Source organism: Rhinoraja longicauda, chromosome 27 (genome assembly GCF_053455715.1).
Source record: "Rhinoraja longicauda isolate Sanriku21f chromosome 27, sRhiLon1.1, whole genome shotgun sequence".
Lineage (NCBI taxonomy): Eukaryota > Metazoa > Chordata > Chondrichthyes > Rajiformes > Arhynchobatidae > Rhinoraja > Rhinoraja longicauda.
Window position 1 is genome coordinate 7,050,680 of NC_135979.1, and position 18,973 is coordinate 7,069,652.

Consider the following 18,973-nt stretch of genomic DNA (forward strand, 5'->3'; position numbering starts at 1 on the left):
ATGGGGATCGCTGATCGACACAGACTCGTTGGGCCGAAGGCCCTGTTTCCACACTGTATCTCTAAACTAAACTAAACAAAACTAATTGGAGATGTATAGGAAGGAACAGCAGATGCTGGTTTGAACCGAAGATAGACACAAAAAGCTGGAGTAACTCAGCAGGTCAGACACCATCTCTGGAGAAAAGGAATAGGTGACATTTCGGGTCGAGACTCTTCTTCAGACTAATTGGACATGCCTTTTAAAGTGCTAACATCAATGCAGTCAAGCACCCGTAGTCATGATCCAATTCTGGTCTCTGGCGCTGCCGGGCAGCAACTCTACCATTGCGCCATTGTGCATTGATTCTTACCTTGGCCTCAAAGGCCTGTTGCCCTGGCCCGCTGAAAATGGTTGTGGCTTTTGGTATCAGTAAGGGTGGCACAGTGTCACAACAGTAGAGTTGCTGCCTCACAGTGCCAGAGACCTGGCATCGTTCCTGACTACGGGTGCTGTCTGTACGGAGTCTGCACGTTCTCCCTGTGACCACCTGTGCTTCCTCCAGGTGCTCCGGTTTCCTCCCACATCCCAAAGACGTGCAGGTTTGTAGGTTAATTGGTCCCTGTATCTATTGCCCCTGGTGTGTAGAGAGTGGGAACAAAACTGTGATAACATAGAACCAATGTACGGGTGATCGATAGTCAGCACGGACTCGGTGGGCTGAAGGGCCTCTTTCCATGTATCTCCAAACCAAACTAAACTTTGCTATAAGGTGTAAGATTTCAATCTTCGCTGCTTCTCTGAATTAACTCTACCTAGTAAGTTCTACCAAGTACACTTCCATATTCTTGCAAAGAGTTGGACGGGCACAAGGAACAGAGTCACCATTTCCCGTGCTGTAGTTTGCTGTCCGTAACTCAATAATCTGAAGACAGCGCCTTAGCTATTTATTGCTGATCATGGTTGAGACAATATGGTTGGTGAATGGCCTGGATAGAGTGGATGTGGAGAGGATGTTTCCACTAGTGGGAGAGTCTAGGACCAGAGGTCATAGCCACAGAAATAAAGGATGTTCTTTTGGGAGGAATTTCCTTCGTCAGAGGGTGGTGAATCTGTGGAATTCATTGCCGAATTCCAGAAGGCTATAGAGGCCAAGTCAATGGATATTTTTAAGACAAAGATAGATAGATTCTTGATCAATACGGGTGTCAGGGGTTACGGGGAGGAGGCAGGAGAATGGGGTTCGGAGGGAATGATCGCTCAGCCATGATTGAATGGCGGGGTAGACTTGATGGTCCGAATGGCCTAATTCTGCTCCTATCACTTATGAACTTACGGTATTTTAGGGCATGGATTATTTTTTCGTTTACTGGAGTTGCAGTTGTTTTGATAAGATGATGAGAAAGGGAAAGTCCTCACATACAAATAACTTCCAGTCTATTCACACAGGGGAGGATCAGCTCAGGGCCTGACTTCTGTATCGCTACACTTCATCTGGTTGCCAAGAATGTAGATATTTCAGAAATCTCTATTCCACATCTCCGGAGTCAGTAGGTCTTCTTTCTGCAGGATGTGAGGCCAAGGCATCGACGAGCTACATTTGGCAGCGATCCCCGCCTCTCAGTAATGGCAAATGCACGTATAAAACAAGTAATGAGGTGCGAGAGGAACTCCAGTCACCCTTTTACTGCCAATGCTGCTAGTCTAAGTAGAAAAAACCAGGGGAACCCAGTAAAAGAGAGGAAATACCGCATAGAGCGTTGCACTAATACAGTTAGTACTTGTTATGTAAAAGATATTTAAGATGGATGTATGTGCATCCCATGCCTGGCCCCATTGACATGGGCAAGGGGGTTGAAAATAGTCATCAGATCTCACAACTATGTTCTCATGCGATTCTAACTCCCACGACTGAGCCCGAATGTTTACTGAGGTGTTTATCAGCCCCGTCTGTGCGTACAAGTGTAAACTTAAGGGCGGCACAGTGGCGCAGCGGTAGAATCTCTGCCTTACAGCACCAGAGACCCGGGTTCGATCCTGACGACGGATGCTGTCTGTATGGAGTTTGTACGTTCTCCATGTGACGGGGTAGGTTTTCACTGGGTATCCGGTTTCCTCCCACACTCCGTAAAAAGTACAGGTTTGTACATTAATTGGTTTCTGTAAATAGTAAATGATCCCTAGTGTGTAGGATAGTGCTAGTGTATAGGGTGATCGCTGGTTGGTGCGGACTCGGTGGGCCGAAGGGCCTGTTTCCATGCTGTATCTTTATAGTCTCAAGTATGTGAGTTTTGAGGGCACGTTGCTATGGATGCATGCATTTTACACGTGTGGATTCTATGTGCACACTGTTTTGTATGTACACACGGTATGTGATTGCATTGTGTGTACACATTTTGTTTGCATGGAGACATGTTTTGGGTACATGTGTGGGCATGGGTCAGGATTGTGCAATATTTGCAAGTGGACATGCATGCATGTGCACGATCATGCATGTGTATACATGTGTGTGCTTCCGTGCATTTATGCATGCTTGTGGATTAGCTTGTGTTCACACATTGATTGATTGAAAGATGCAGCATGGAAACAAGCCCTTTGGCCCACCGAGCACACACCAACCATCAGTCACCCGTTCACACCAGCTCTATGCCATCCCACATTCTCATCCACTCCCTTCAAACTCGGTCAATTTACAGAGGCCAGTTAATCCAGAAGCTCGCACATCTATGGGATGTGGGAGGAAGACGGAGCAGCATGGAGAACGTGCAAACTCCACACATGCTGTGTGTGTGTGACTGTGTCTGTGTGTGTGTGTGTGCGTGCTCATTTGGGTGCGTGTACGTGTGTGTGTGTGTGTGTGCACGCTCATGTGGGTGCATTTCTGAGTGTGTGTGCGTGTGTGGGTGTGTGTACTCAGTAAGTTCCAATCAGGATCTGCTGTCCTCCCCCACCACCTTTCCCCACCCACCCACCTGTCAAAAGAAGTTGGACAAACTTAAATTGTTTTCTCTGGAATGCCAGAGAAGATCTGATAGACGTTAATAAAACATTATGGGGGCATGAGTCAAGTCAAGAGTGTTTTATTGTCATATGTCTCAGATAGAACAATGAAATTCTTACTTGCTGCAGCACAACAGAATGTGTAAACATAGTACACTGTAAACAATATGATAAACGAGAGAGAAAAAGTGTAAAAAGTGTATATGTATATATATACACAAATACTATATATATATACATATATATACTATATACATATATGTATACATATATACACATATATATGTATATATGTGTGTGTGTATATACACACATATATATATACACACACATATATATATATATATACTAGAACAAGTGTGCCCGTTGGGCCCGTCCTCTTAGGGTTTCCATTGTAACCGGGAGGGGAGTGGGGGTAGGGAAGGGGGAGGGAGGGAGTAGGGAGGTGTGGAGGGGGGAGGGGAGGGGGAGGGAGGGGGGGAGGGGAGGGGGGAAGGGAGGGAGGGAGAGGGGAGGGAAGGGGGTAGGGGGGAGGGGGAGGGAGGGGAGGGGGAAGGGGAGGGAGGGGGGAAGGGGAGGGGGAGGGAGGGGGGAGGGAGAAGGGAGTGAGGGGGGAGGGAGGGGGACCTCCCCTTTTCCCAGTACCCCTCTTTCCCCATTGGGCCCGTGCTCGTAGGGTTTCCATTGTAACCGGGAGGAGGGGAGGGAGGGGAGGGGGAGGGAGGGAGGAGGGAGGTGTGGAGGGAGGAGGGGAGGGGAGGGGGAGGGGAGGGGGGGAAGGGGGGAGGAGGGAGGGAGAGGGGAGGGAGGGGGGTAGGGGGGAGGTAAGGGGGAGTGAGGGGGGAGGGAGGGAGGGGGATCTCCCCTTTTCCCAGTACCCCTCTTTCCCCGTTGGGCCCGTCCTCGTAGGGTTTCCATTGTAACCGGGAGGAGGGGAGGGAGGGAAGGGGGAGGGAGGGAGGAGGGGGGAGGGAGGGGAGGGGGGAAGGGGGGAGTGAAGGGGTAGGGGGAGGGAGGGGGAGAGGGGAGGGGGGGTAGGGGGGAGGGAGGGGGAAGGGGGGAGGGAGGGGGATCTCCCCTTTTCCCAGTACCCCTCTTTCCCCGTTGGGCCCGTCCCTGTAGGGTTTCCATTGTAACCGGGAGGGGTGGAGGGATGGTGGAAGGAGGGGGGAGGGGGAGAGGGATGGAATGGTGGAGGGAGGGGGGAGGGAGTGGGGGAGGGTGGGATGGAGGGAAGGAGGGAGGGGGGGAGTTAGGGGCTGAGTGGTGATGGAGGTTGGGATTGAGGGGGGAGGGAGGGGGGGAGGGAGTGGGGATGGAGGTGGGAAGGAGGGGGGAGGAAGGGGTTGATGGGGGAAGTGGGACCTCCCCTTTTCCCAGTACCCCTCTTTCCCCCACCACCAAGCCCCCTCCGCAACGACCCCTGTTGTCCCCAGTCCCCATTCACAGACCCCCCCCCCATTCTCTCTCTCCCCATACACACTCTCAGTGCTTTTTTCGAAACACTTGCCCCGGTGGCCCACGAGCATATGGGCCCAATGCTGATCTGTGTATGTTAAGTGACTTGCAATAAAAAAATATACTTTAAAAAGAGATAAGTGCTTTTTAAGTGCTTGTTTTGAAACATTCGCGGTCACATAGTGCTTCTCACTGTAGCACCCATCTCAAGTGTGCCCGTTGGGCCCGTCCTCGTAGGGTTTCCATTGTAACCGGGAGGAGGGGAGGGAGGGAAGGGGGAGAGAGAGAGGTGTGGAGGGAGGAGGGGAGGGAGGGGGTAGGGGAGGGGAGGGGGGGAAGGGGAGGGGGGGAAGGGGGGAGGGAGAGAGGGGGAGGGGGAAGTCCAGGCTCAAAACCTATTTCTACTCCCTAGCGTTTGAGGCTCATTGAGGAGGCGCTGTGAACTGTTTGCGTCCACTGTGTTTTCCTTAGTACCTAATCAGATGTACAGCACTTTGGTCAACGTGGGTTGTTTTTAAATGTGCTGTACAAATAAAATGGACTTGACTTGACAGCTCTTCGCAACAATGTAGCACAGGGGCATTGTGACGTCACACGCTGAATACCGCTGGGGGGGGGGAAGGGGGGTCAGCTCGAGTCCATCTCACAGGGGCATTGTGACATCACAATCCGCACCGCAGCGCCCCCCTTCTGTCAAAACTTCGATAAATCAGGGGGGGCAGCACTTTTAAACCTCTGTAACTTAAAAAATATGCGTCCGAATTAAATAAAAATATCATTTTCCAGCAGCGAACCGCATGCTGATTAAGGCGGTACAAAAATCGTGGCGCTACGGTTCACCGTTTTGCCGGAATTGCCGTATTCAGCCGACATCAGTGTTATATATATATATAACACAAGATCTGAGTTTTAGTAGTATACTAGAAGAAGTGTGCCCGTTGGGCCCGTCCTCGTAGGGTTTCCATTGTAACCGGGAGGGGAGTGGGGGTAGGGAAGGGGGAGGGAGGGAGTAGGGAGGTGTGGAGGGGGGAGGGGAGGGGGAGGGAGGGGGGGAGGGGAGGGAGGAAGGGAGGGAGGGAGAGGTGAGGGAAGGGGGTAGGGGGGAGGGGGAGGGGGGAAGGGGAGGGAGGGGGGAAGGGGAGGGGGAGGGAGGGGGGGAGGGAGAAGGGAGTGAGGGGGGAGGGAGGGGGACCTCCCCTTTTCCCAGTACCCCTCTTTCCCCATTGGGCCCGTGCTCGTAGGGTTTCCATTGTAACCGGGAGGAGGGGAGGGAGGGGAGGGGGAGGGAGGGAGGAGGGAGGTGTGGAGGGAGGAGGGGAGGGGGAGGGGAGGGGGGGAGGGGGGAAGGGGGAGGAGGGAGGGAGAGGGGAGGGAGGGGGGTAGGGGGGAGGTAAGGGGGAGTGAGGGGGGAGGGAGGGAGGGGGATCTCCCCTTTTCCCAGTACCCCTCTTTCCCCGTTGGGCCCGTCCCTGTAGGGTTTCCATTGTAACCGGGAGGGGTGGAGGGATGGTGGAAGGAGGGGGGAGGGGGAGAGGGATGGAATGGTGGAGGGAGGGGGGAGGGAGTGGGGGAGGGTGGGATGGAGGGAAGGAGGGAGGGGGGGAGTTAGGGGCTGAGTGGTGATGGAGGTTGCGATTGAGGGGGGAGGGAGGGGGGGAGGGAGTGGGGATGGAGGTGGGAAGGAGGGGGGAGGAAGGGGTTGATGGGGGAAGTGGGACCTTCCCTTTTCCCAGTACCCCTCTTTCCCCCACCACCAAGCCCCCTCCGCAACGACCCCTGTTGTCCCCAGTCCCCATTCACAGACCCCCCCCCCATTCTCTCTCTCCCCATACACACTCTCAGTGCTTTTTTCGAAACACTTGCCCCGGTGGCCCACGAGCATATGGGCCCAATGCTGATCTGTGTATGTTAAGTGACTTGCAATAAAAAAATATACTTTAAAAAGAGATAAGTGCTTTTTAAGTGCTTGTTTTGAAACATTCGCGGTCACATAGTGCTTCTCACTGTAGCACCCATCTCAAGTGTGCCCGTTGGGCCCGTCCTCGTAGGGTTTCCATTGTAACCGGGAGGAGGGGAGGGAGGGAAGGGGGAGGGAGAGAGGTGTGGAGGGAGGAGGGGAGGGGGAGGGAGGGGGTAGGGGAGGGGAGGGGGGGAAGGGGAGGGGGGGAAGGGGGGAGGGAGAGAGGGGGAGGGGGAGGGAGAGAGGGGGAGGGGGAGGGAGGGGGAGGGGAAGGGCGGAGGGAGGGGGACCTCCCCTTTTCCCAGTACCCCTCTTTCCCCATTGTGCCCGTCCTCGTAGGGTTTACATTGTAACCGGGAGAAGGGGAGGGAGGGAAGGGGGAGGGGGGGAGGAGGGAGGTGTGGAGGGAGGAGGGGAGGGGGAAGGGGGAAGGGGAGTGGGGGGAGGGAAGGGGGAGGGGAGGGGAGGGTGGAAGGGGAGGGCGGAAAGGGGGGGAGGGGGGAAAGGGGGGAGGGGGGAGGGGGGAGGGAGAGAGGGGGAGGGTGGAAAGAGCATCCCTCTCCCCATCAGAACTGCCCCCTCCATCGACTCCTTTAAGTCCATGCTCAAAACCTATTTCTACTCCCTAGCGTTTGAGGCTCATTGAGGAGGCGCTAATCAGATGTACAGCACTTTGGTCAACGTGGGTTGTTTTTAAATGTGCTATACAAATAAAATGGACTTGACTTGACAGCTCTTCGCAACAATGTAGCACAGGGGCATTGTGACGTCACACGCTGAATACCGCTGGGGGGGGGGAAGGGGGGTCAGCTCGAGTCCATCTCACAGGGGCATTGTGACATCACAATCCGCACCGCAGCGCCCCCCTTCTGTCAAAACTTCGATAAATCAGGGGGGGCAGCACTTTTAAACCTCTGTAACTTAAAAAATATGCGTCCGAATTAAATAAAAATATCATTTTCCAGCAGCGAACCGCATGCTGATTAAGGCGGTACAAAAATCGTGGCGCTACGGTTCACCGTTTTGCCGGAATTGCCGTCTTCAGCCGACATCAGTGGGATATATATATATAGATACAAGATCTGAGTTTTAATAGTATATAGAAGATAGATATATGTAGACATCAGTCTGAAGAAGGGTCTCGACCCGAAACGTCACCCACTCCTTCTCTCCCGAGATGTTGCCTGACCTGCTGAGTTACTCCAGCATTTTGTGAATAAATCGATTTGTACCAGCATCTGCAGTTATTTTCTTATACTACTTGTTGCTCCACTGCGATTTCTCTTCGAGGTATGTCCACTTTGAAGAAGTTCTCCTCCTCTCTTCGACGAGAGTTTAGCAACATGCTCTCTCGCGGCTCCCCCTCTGTGATTTCTCCTGCCCTCCTACTCTACAACCACATCTTGACATCAGTCTGAAGAAGGGTCTCGACCCGAAACGTCACCCATTCCTTCTCTCCTGAGATGCTGCCTGACCTGCTGAGTTACTCCAGCATTTTGTGAATAAATACCTTTGATTTGTACCAGCATCTGCAGTTATTTTCTTACACTATATATATATATATATTGTTTCCCCAGGGTGTACATGTCAATGACTAGAGGGCACTGCTTTAAGGTAAGAGGGGCAAAGAATAAAGGATATGTGAGGGGCAAGGTTTTCACACAGACGGTGTGTGGCTGGGTCACACTGGTGGTGATGGTGGCAGGTCTGATAGCTGCGTTTAAGAGGCTTTTCGATATGCAGGGAATAGAGGGATATGGATCATGTGCAGGCAGATGAGATTAATTTATATTGGCATCATGTTCGGCACAGACGATGTGGGCCAAAGGGCCTGTTCCTGTGCTGTACTGTTCTATCTGACTGTTATAGTGTTATCACACAGTTTTAGATGAGTAGGAAAATAACTGCAGGTGCTGGTACAAATTGATGGTGTCACAAAATGCTGGAGTAACTCATCTGGTCAGGCAGCATCTCAGGAGAGAAGGAATGGGTGACGTTTCGGGTCGAGACTCTTCCTCAGACTGATATGGACTCTTCCTCAGACTGAGGAAGGGTTTTGACCCGAAACGATATCCCATTCCTTCTCTCCTGAGATACTGCCTGACCAGCTGAGTTACTCCCTGTGCTGTGTTTGTCCCTTACGCATTCTCACTGAAGATAGATAAGGTGGCCATTATTTTATTATTATTCACAGAGACTTACTGTGTCCAAATTGGCTGCCGTCTTTCCCGAATCACAAACAGTGACTGCACTTTACAAATATTTATTTGGCTGCAAAAGAAAGTGGGAGGCTATTAGGGTTTTTAAAAAGCACCGGAGAAAAGTGCGACTGTCTTTCACCTTTGCTATCCTGTAATGGGACAGTCTTTGGAAGGAATGGGAATCGAACCTGGAGCCACCTGGCTGAATGGATTATCGCCTGGTTTGTTTGTTTATCCTGTCCTCCCTTGTGCCAGTGTGGGACTTAGTATTACAGCGTGGAAACAGGCCCTTCGGTCCAACTTGCCCACTCCGGCCAACATGTCCCATCTACACGAGTCCCACCTTCCTGCATTTGGCCCATATCCCTCTAAACCTGTCCCTTATCCATGTACCTGTCTAAATGTTTCATAATCATTGCAATAGTACCTGCCTCAACTACCTCCTCCGGCAGCTCATTCCATACACCCACCACCCTTTGCGTGAAAAAGTTACCCCTCAGATGTATAATAAATCTACCCCCCCCTCACCTTAAAGCTATGTCCTCTGGTTCTCGATTCACCTACTCTCGGCAAGAGACTGTGCATATTCCTCTCATGATTTTATACACCTCTATAAGATAACCCCTCATCACGCTGCGCTCCAAGGAAGAGATCCTTGCCTGCTCAACCTCTCCCTATAGTTCAGGCCCTCGAGTCCTGGCAACATCCTCATAAATCTTCTCTGCGCCCTTTCCAGCGTGACTTGTTGCAGAAGTGTAGGAAAGGACCCAAATGAGTTTGCAGGGTGGCAAGTTCTCATCCCTGAAACCCCTGCAGTCATTAAATGACGGCCGCACAATAATTAAACAGAGGGAAATAGAAGATGTTAGTAATTCAGTCATCAGATCACAGCGTCACAGTTGCTGTGCGATCGATCGGCAGCGGAGAAGCGCGTCCAGCTTGGTGTCGCGGTGTTCATTTATGAAGTAGTGGGAGTGCATTGACCGACGAATCGGATCAGCTTCATTGGGGCGTTAATTGAGCCGAGAGTGGGCAACTTCAGCCAAGCAGTAGCTGAGTGGGGCAAGGGTGTGATTTATTGCAACTCCTGCCAAGCAGTAGCTGAGTGGGGCAAGGCGTGATTTATTGCAACAAAGCAGCTGGACTGATCACTGTTTATGTTCTTTAGGGAATTTGACGAAGCACATGAAGTCAAAGGCTCACAGTAAAAAGTGCCAGGAGATGGGAGTGACTGTTGCTTTAATGGAAGACGTGGAATCTGAAGAAGGTACATCGGGCTCATTGCGTCATCTCACCCCGGCGAGAATCCTTTTAGTTTAGTTCAGAGATACAGCGCGGAAACAGGCCCTTTGGCCCACCAAGTCCACTCCGACCATCAATCCCTGCACATGGCTCTAAGACAGTCCATAGTATAGGACAGTCCCTATGATGGACTGGTGATAGAGGCAGATATGATAGTGGTGTTTGAGTCTTTTATATAGGCACATGGATATGCAGGGAATGGAATGATATGGATCATGTGCAGGCAGATGAGATTAGTTCATCTTGGCATCATTTTCGACTCAGAAGGGTCTGTTCCTATGCTGTACTGTACTGTTATAGTATTATCACACAGTTTTAGATAGTGCCCTGTTGCTGTGTTTGTCCCTCACACATTCTCACTGAAGATAAGATAAGATGGCCATTATTTTATTATTATTAAACTTGCTGGGTCCAAACTGTCTTTCCCGAATCACAACTGTGACTGCGCTTTACACGCCGACCAGCGATCCCCGCACATAGCACTAAGACAGTCCCTAGTATAGTCCCTAGAGCTATCCTGCACACACTAGGGTCAATTTACAATTATACCTAGCCAATTAACCTACAAAAGATATTGGGGAAAATCTTCAAAACAAGAAGCAGTATCTGGAAGCTGCATAGAACATGGAACAATTCAGCATAGCTACAGGCCCATCGGCCCACGATGTCTGTGCATGACAATCTACCTTTGTATATTACTTTGTAAAGCGTTGCAGGGCAATTCTCAGGAGTATTATCCGACACTATTTGATCCTGACCCACTTATGGAGATACTAGATTAGGAAGCAGAACCTTTTAAGATCTACATTAAAGCGAAAGAGAGATGTAGTTAGATTTATTACTTTCAGCCATTCAGCTAAATATTGCTAAATATTTTAGTTTAGCTTAGAGATACAGCATGGAAACAAGCCCTTCGGCCCACTGAGTCCACCCTGACCATCAATCACTCGTACCACGAGTTCTATGTTTTCCCACTTTAGCATTCTACACACAAGCGGCAATTTCCCAAAGCCAATTAACCTACAAACCTGCACCTCCCTGGAATGTGGGAGGAAACCGGAGCAACCCGGAGAAAACCCAAGCAGTCACAGGGAGAACATACAAACTACGCACAGACAGCACCCATAGTCAGGATCGAACCTGGGCTTCTGGCGCTGTGAGGCAGCAGCTCTATTGATGTGCCACTGGAATGAGCCAAATATAAAGGTTTAGGGCGACATGGGCCAAACGCGGACTGGTGAGAGTAGTATAGATTGGGCATCGTGGTCGGCATGGGCAAGTTGAGCCGAAAGGCCTTGTTTTCATGCTGTTTGACTCTATTAATCTGTTACTCAATAGCAAATAAGAATGGAAAACCATGTAATACTAACTTAAAGATGCTATCTGATACCGTACTTCACCAGTATCATTATGTTTCTTCAGCTAAATAAAGCAGCAACCCCAGGGGTTATGGGGAGAAGGCAGGAGAACGGGGTTAGGAGGGAGAGACAGATCAGCCACGATTGAATGGCGGAGTAGACTTGATGGGCCGAATGGCCTAATTCTGCTCCTATCACTTATAACCTTATGATCTGAATGCAGGCCTTTTTTTTTAGTTAAATCTGGAATATCTAAGCATTTTATTTGGCAGAAATGGTTAACAATTTCCCTGTGCACAAGATGGATAGTTCACATGCATGAAAAACCGTCTGAGATAATAATCCTTGCTTGCTTTTATAATAAGCAATTTGGCAAAACTGCGATTATAAGTCCAGTTGCCCATGAAATAAGCTCTCCGAATGATTGTTACCTTTCTATCATATGAATCATCACCTGAGTGAGTTTGCACTTGCAGAGTATCAGATGCAATACGTGTTTAATTCTGTCCCAGAAATTAACCTGTGCGCCAGACATTTTCCAAGTGCTTTTGAACAGCAGCAGGTGTTGATTGATGAGATAACACATCCTGCCATGGCTGGGGATTGCAGTGAAAAAATAAATGAAGAATTGACTTTCACTTGCAATCTTTAGGTAGTTATTTATTTTGGATCTCTGGTGTAGTTTTGATCCCTCGGTGTCAGCACGGAGACAAAGAATTAACATTAGGGCGGCACGGTAGCGCAGCGGTAGAGTTGCTGCCTCACAGCGCTAGAGACCCGGGTTTGATCATGACCACGGGTGCTGCCTGTACGGAGTTTGTACGTTCTCCCCGTGACCCAAGTGGGTTTTTCCCGGGTGCTCCGGTTTCCTCCCACACTCCAAAGATGTACAGGTTTGTTGGTTAATTGGCCTCAGTAAAAGTTGCAAATAGTGTGTAGGATAGTGTAAGTGTGCGGGGATCGCTGGTCGGCGCAGACTCGCTGGGCCAGGCAGCCTGTTTCTGCACTATATTTCTAAACTAAACTAACCAAAAAGTTTCAAAGATGCATCTACCATATCTTAAATCTTAATTTTGGATTAAATTGGGGTTGCTGCCTTATTTAGCTGAAGAAACATAATGAGACTTCTGAGGTGCACAGTCAGAAAGTAAAATTTCCAATTATGCCCTTGAAGTTATTGAATTTCTTGGGAAGAATAAATGTGGGAAAATCACGCTCACACCATCAGGAAGCACACTACCCCATGATCACGACAAACAGGCAAGGAACTGGTCTCGTCATTGAGACCACTGGGAGCCTCTAGGACTAGAGGACATAGCCACAGAATTAAAGGACGTTCCTTTAGGAAGGAGATGAGGAGGAATTTCTTTAGTCAGAGGGTGGTGAATCTGTGGAATTCTTTGCCACAGAAGGCTGTGCAAGGTCGTCAATTGACATTTTTAAGGCAGAGATAGATAGATTCTTGATTAGTGCGGGTGTCAGGAGTTGTGGAGAAGGTAGGAGAATGGGGTTAGGAGAGAGAGAGATAGATCTTCCCATTGAATGGCGGACTAGATGGACCGAATAACCTAATTCTGCTCCTATCACTTATGACCTTATGACCACTTCCTCAGCCAATGTACTCAAGGTGAAGTGGAACGTATAGCTGAGTTTATTTTACAATGCCTGCGATCCTGTTTCCTAGGATGTAGGTTAAGATTTGATCAATGTTTTTGTTTTAAGGGGAATAGAAAACAATGAAAGAGAGAGAAATGGAGAGGGAGAGAGACAGAGAAAAAGAGAGAACGAGAGAGAGCGAGAGAAGGAGAGAGGGGAAAAAGAGACTAGAGAAATAGAGAGAGCGGGAGAAAAAGTGAGAGAGAGTAAAGAGAGAGAGAGAGAGAGAGAGAACCGGTTCGAGAGAGAAAAAAGAGAGAAAAATCTACAGAGCAAGAGAGCGAGTAAAAAAAGATAGCGAAAGAGAGAACCCTGTTCTTCCAATGAGCAAACACTGGTCCAAATATTTAAATTTAGACCAAGGTCTTTCATGAGTGAAATACAGAATTATTATGATGCATGCAGGGAGGTTGATCTTGGAATTCTTTGTTCACCAGTGGCATTTGATGGCAGAGGTGAAAGTAAGTGGGTTTAAGTCGGTACCAGTAAGAAAGTTACGAAACGTATTTAGTAAAAATTGATAAATTAATCTATGCTTACTGGTAAATTCACATTGGTGAATTTAAATTGCCAGCACAACTACAAAGTTTAAATAAAACAGTAGTAGACTTTCTGGGACCCAGAGGCATTCAGGAATTTGGGGGAAAGACAGGTATTTGGAGTTGGGTTACGGACAAGCTCCTTGAATAGTGGAATAGGTCTCAGGGCTAAATGACTTTACAGTGTGGTTCTAAGTGATCTAATTCTATCTACTCAGCACACAGCTTTTTGAATCTTTAGACTTTGGGATTACAGTGCAAAAACAGGCCCTTCAGCCCACTGAGTCCATGCCAACCAGTGATCACCCCATACACTAGCACTATCCTACACACTAGAGACTATTTACACTATCCTACACACTGGAGATTATTTACACTATCCTACACACTGAAGCCAATTAACCTACAAACCTGTACGTCTTTGGAATGTGGGAGGAAACCAGAGTACCCGGAGAAAACCCACACTGTCACAGGGCAAACGTACAAACTCCGTGCAGACAGCACCCGAGGTCAGGATGGAAGTCAGGTCTTTGGCGCTGTAAGATTTTAGATTTTTTAGATTTAGAGATACAGCGCGGAAACAGGCCCTTCGGCCCACCGAATCCGCGCCGCCCAGTGATCCCCGCACATTAACACTATCCTACACACACTAGGGACAATTAACCTACATACTTGTATGTCTTTGGAGTGTGGGAGGAAACCGAAGATCTCGGAGAAAACCCACGCAGGTCACAGGGAGAACGTACAAACTCCGTACAGACAGCACCCGAGGTCAGGATGGAAGCCAGGTCTTTGGCACTGTAAGCCAACAACTCTATCGCTGCGCCACCATGCTGTCCAAATCGTTAAACTAAACGTATATAAAAAGACCCATGACAACTGTGAACAGAAACTATAACAGTAAATCCTGAAAATAGCAGCTTAGTTTCTCCGGAGAAGCACAAGTGGGATATGGTTGTGTAATAGAAAGTATGTGTGCAAAATCAAACCTGGAACAGTGCAGTTTTCAGGTAAAATTGGCAGCAGTCAGTTCCATTCTAACTCGGGCGAAGCAGTCAATAGCCTAAATCGAAATGTTTGTTTCTGAGGATGAGTTGGTTCTGAAGAAGAAACTAGTTCTGTAAAGAACACTGTGTTCTTATAAAGAATTCAGTGTTGTCCCAGCGGACCCAGTCCCTTCTGTAATCTGTAATCAGATGTGTTGTGAAGTTCAGAAGTGTCATCATTAAGGAAGTGCTTGAAGTGATATTTGTAATCAGGTTGCTGGCTCATTTAAAGGCACAACATTGTGTGTGTGTGTGTGTGTGTCGTCATTCCCCTCCACCCCCCCCCCCCCCTCTCCCCTCAGGCAGACACAGCAAAGCAATTGGTCAGAGTTTGGTATAAGTTTCCAATCCCACTGCAGAGTTCTGAACGGCGCGGTGACGCAGCGGTAGAGTTGCTGCCTCACAGCGCCAGACCCGGGCTCGACCCTGACAACGGGGGCTGTCTGTACACAGATTTTTTCGTTCCCTCTGTGACCGCGTGGGTTTTCTCCCACACTCCAAAGACGTACAGGTTTATGTGTTAGTTGGCTTCGGTGAGTAGTAAAAAAAATAGTCGCTAATATTCAAGATAGTGCTCGTGTACAGGGTGATCGCTGGTCGGCGTGGACCTAGTGGGCCAAAGGGCACGTTTCCGCGCTGTATCTCTAAACTCAACAGGGTCCTGACCGGAAACGTCACCTCTCCATTAGTATAAGAAAATAACTGCAGATGCTGGTACAAATCGATTTATTCACAAAATGCTGGAGTAACTCAGCAGGTCAGGCAGCATCTCGGGAGAGAAGGAATGGGTGACGTTTCGGGTCGAGACCCTCGTCACCTCTCCATGTTCTCCAGAGATGCTGCCTGACCTCCATGTTCTCCAGAGATGCTGCCTGACCTCCTGAGTTACTCCAGTGAAGCACTTTAGTAAAACACAAAATCCACATGTTGCTTCAACGTAACTGATTGATAGCATTGGCACATCTGAAGTGCTTGTGGCATGTTAAACTGAGGACCCATCAGCCCTCTGTGCTGAATGGAACAAAAAAATGGTGCCTGCCTTATTGTCATTTATTCTGGCAGCTCGTTCCGTTTGCCACCAATGTCTGTCAAGAAATTGCCCCTCAGGTCCTCTGTAGATTTTCCCCTCCCTTAAGTTTCGGTTTTTGAGATACAGCATGGAAACAGGCCCTTCGGCCCACCATGTCTACGCCAACCATCAATCACTTGTTTGCAGTAGGTCTATGTTATCCCACTTCCTCACCCATTCCCGATGTGTGTTTGACAGTTTTATTTTTATCTTTATAGATACAGCGTGGCAGCAGGCCCTTCGGCCACTGAGACCATACTGACCATTGATCATCCGTTCCCATAGTTCAGTTATCCCACTTTCTCATCCACTTCCCACACACAAGGGTAAATTTACAGAGATCAATTAACGTACAAACCCGTACATCTTTCTGATGTGGGAGGAAACCAGAGCACCCAGTGGAAGTCCATGTAGTCACAGGGAGAACGGGCCAACTCCACACACAGACAGTACCTAAAGTCAGGATCGAACCCGTGTCTCTGGCGCTGTCAGGCAGTAGCCATGGGCCACTGTGACATTCATGTTGGTGCATACTCAGTCCTTTGTTATCCCACTTTCTCGGTTGTCCAAAGAGCCAGTTTCCATGCTGGGTGATTGTATGACGTTTTTAATAACTTGAATGGTTTTCACTTGTCTTATGGTAAAAAGACTTCACCAGAATATTGTCAGATCAGATTTGATGGTTAGTTCTGCAGGGAGATATCTGTACAGGTAAACGGACAATTAGATTTCAAGGAACATCTTAAAGGAACAGAGAGACATAGATAAGTCGTCTTGTTGCGTATCATTGTCTGTAACTCGTTTTCACCTAGCCCACAGCTAACAATGACCTGTTTCCTTTATCATCGTCACTTTTTTGCCTATCTTTCATTTATTTGTTCTATATCTCTCTATATCACCGTCTATATCTCTCATTTCCCTCTCCCATGACTCTCAGTCTGAAGAAGGGTCTCGACCTTACTCTTGCTATTGAGGGCATGCAGCGTAGGTTTACTAGGTTAATTCCCGGAATGGCGGGACTGTCGTATGTTGAAAGACTGGAGCGACTAGGCTTGTATACACTGGAGTTTAGAAGGATGAGAGGGGATCTTATCGAAACATATAAGATTATTAAGGGGTTGGACACGTTAGAGGCAGGAAACATGTTCCCAATGTTGGGGGAGTCCAGAACCAGGGGCCACAGTTTAAGAATAAGGGGTAGGCCATTTAGAACGGAGATGAGGAAATACTTTTTCAGTCAGAGAGTTGTAAATCTGTGGAATTCGCTGCCTCAGAAGGCAGTGGAGGCCAATTCTCTGAATGCATTCAAGAGAGAGCTGGATAGAGCTCTTAAGGATAGCGGAGTCAGGGGGTATGGGGAGAAGGCAGGAACGGGGTACTGATTGAGAATGATCAGCCATGATCACATTGAATGGTGGTGCTGGCTCGAAGGGCCAAATGGCCTCCTCCTGCACCTATTGTCTATTGTCTTTTGACCTGAAACATCACCTATTCCTTTTCTCCAGAGATGCTGTCTGACCCGTTGAGTTACTCCAGCTTCTTGTGTCTATCTTCGATTTAAGAAAGGACTCCAGAACATAGGTCGGAGACCGCTCAGACCATAACTGCTAATTGCGGGGCAAGGGATGGCATGTAGTATTAATGTTCTCAGAGGGAGGTCGCAGGGATTGCTGTGTTGATTTAGAAAGCATAAAGTTCCTTGGTCAGACAGACTGCGCTGGTGCAGTTAATGAGTGTGCTATGTCGGTACGATTAGTGTTTTGATGTTAAATGTTTTCATTTCTGTGGCTGCGCACAGCAGAATTGAACACTGTCTCTTGGAATCACTACCTTGGGCAGCTGTGGCAAGGTGAGAGAGCTGAGCCTAAGGAATGTGCATTGAATAAATTGATTTGTTATTCTTCAGCGCACTCCACAGTTACTCGAAGGACGAGAATAAATGAAGCTTTTTGTTAGCTGCCAGCATTTGGATAGTAACATGAGTGGTCTCATAAATGAACACGCTAGGACTGAGAGTGATCACACAAATAACACAAAAGTACAAAGTTTCTACACGGTGGCGTAGCGGTAGAGCTACTGCCTTACAGCGCCAGGGACACGGGTTCAATCCCGACTACGGGCGCTGTCTGTACGGAGTTTGTACGTTCTCCCCGTGACCTGCATGGGTTTTCTCCGAGATCTCCAGTTTCCTCCCACACTCCAAAGACGTCTTGGTAGAAATGTAAAATTGTCCCTCGTGTGTGTAGGGTAGTGTTAGTGTGCAGGGATCGCTGGTCGGTGCGGACTCGGTGGCCGAAGGGCATGTTTCCACGCTGTATTTCTAAACTAAACTAAACTGAGGAGCCAGACATTTGGTTCAACTGGTCTTTGGTCCAAACTCATGCCCTACCACCTACAATGGAGACACAAGAGACTGCAGATGCTGGAGTCTGGAGCAAAATACAAACTGCTGGAGGAACTCAGGTGGTCGGGCAACATCTGTGAAGGCCATGCTGTCTTAGTTCCTGCCTCTCCTACCTCATCTGGCAGCTTGTTCCATATGCCCACCACCCTTTGAGTGAAAATATTTGTCCTTCAGGTTCCTATTAAATCTTTCCCCTCTCTCCTCAAACTCGTGTCCTCTGGTTTATATTCCCCTTCCCTGGGTAAAAGACTGTGCATTCACCCTATCCAGTCTACAAGATCACTCCTCAACCTCCTGCACTCCATGGAATAGAGTTCTAGTCTGCCCAATGGTTCCCTATAGCTCAGGTCCTCGAGTCTGGGCAACACCCTCATCAATCTTCTCTGCTCTCTTTCCATCCTTCCTATAGCAGGGTGACCAAAATGAAACACGTTGCTCAAAATGCAGCCTCACCAATGTCTTAAACAACTGTAACCTAACGTCCCAGTTAGGCAAAAATATGGCAGATGAAAATAGAGTCTGACAAAGACATCAACTTAGATGCACAGAGCAGAGATTCAAAGAGACTTATAAATAAATGGTGACAGACTGAGAAATGTTGAAGTTCAAAGCATCCTGGATGGCTTTGTAAATAGAGTCGTTAAAATCTGTTGGTTACATCTGCTGGGAAGTTCATCCTTAATGGTGTAGAGCATCGAGGGTGAGAGGTTAAGTCTGCTGATAACTTCATTCAATGCTGTAGATCATTGAGTGTAAGAGGGTAAGTCTCCTGATAATTTCATCTGCAATGGTCCAGAATATCTCGTGTAAGCGGTTTAGTTTGACGTATTTGACCTAGAGATCTGGGAAGACACTGACACTGAGAATTTAAAAATAAATGTCTGTGATTGGCGAAATGCTGTGTGTATCCTGTTGGGGTCTGAGACGACAGCAGAAAAGAGGATTTGAAAGGCCATTGATTCGTGGCACTGGCAGAACCAGAGTTTATTGCCTTTGGAGTC

The 18,973-nt window shown here is 48.5% G+C and overlaps 2 protein-coding genes across 2 annotated transcripts in view; both read left to right on the forward strand.

Annotated features, from left to right (window-relative positions):
• LOC144606726 (cAMP-dependent protein kinase inhibitor alpha-like) overlaps positions 1 to 18,973 on the forward strand; it is a 692,291-nt gene that overhangs the window by 266,764 nt on the left and 406,554 nt on the right. The gene's annotated exons all lie outside the window — the stretch shown is intronic.
• hivep3b (HIVEP zinc finger 3b) overlaps positions 1 to 18,973 on the forward strand; it is a 243,634-nt gene that overhangs the window by 214,980 nt on the left and 9,681 nt on the right. The window contains exon 7 of the mRNA XM_078422962.1: positions 9,767 to 9,865. Within this exon, the coding sequence (XP_078279088.1) occupies positions 9,767 to 9,865 (99 nt within the window). The remainder of the gene's footprint in view (positions 1 to 9,766; positions 9,866 to 18,973) is intronic.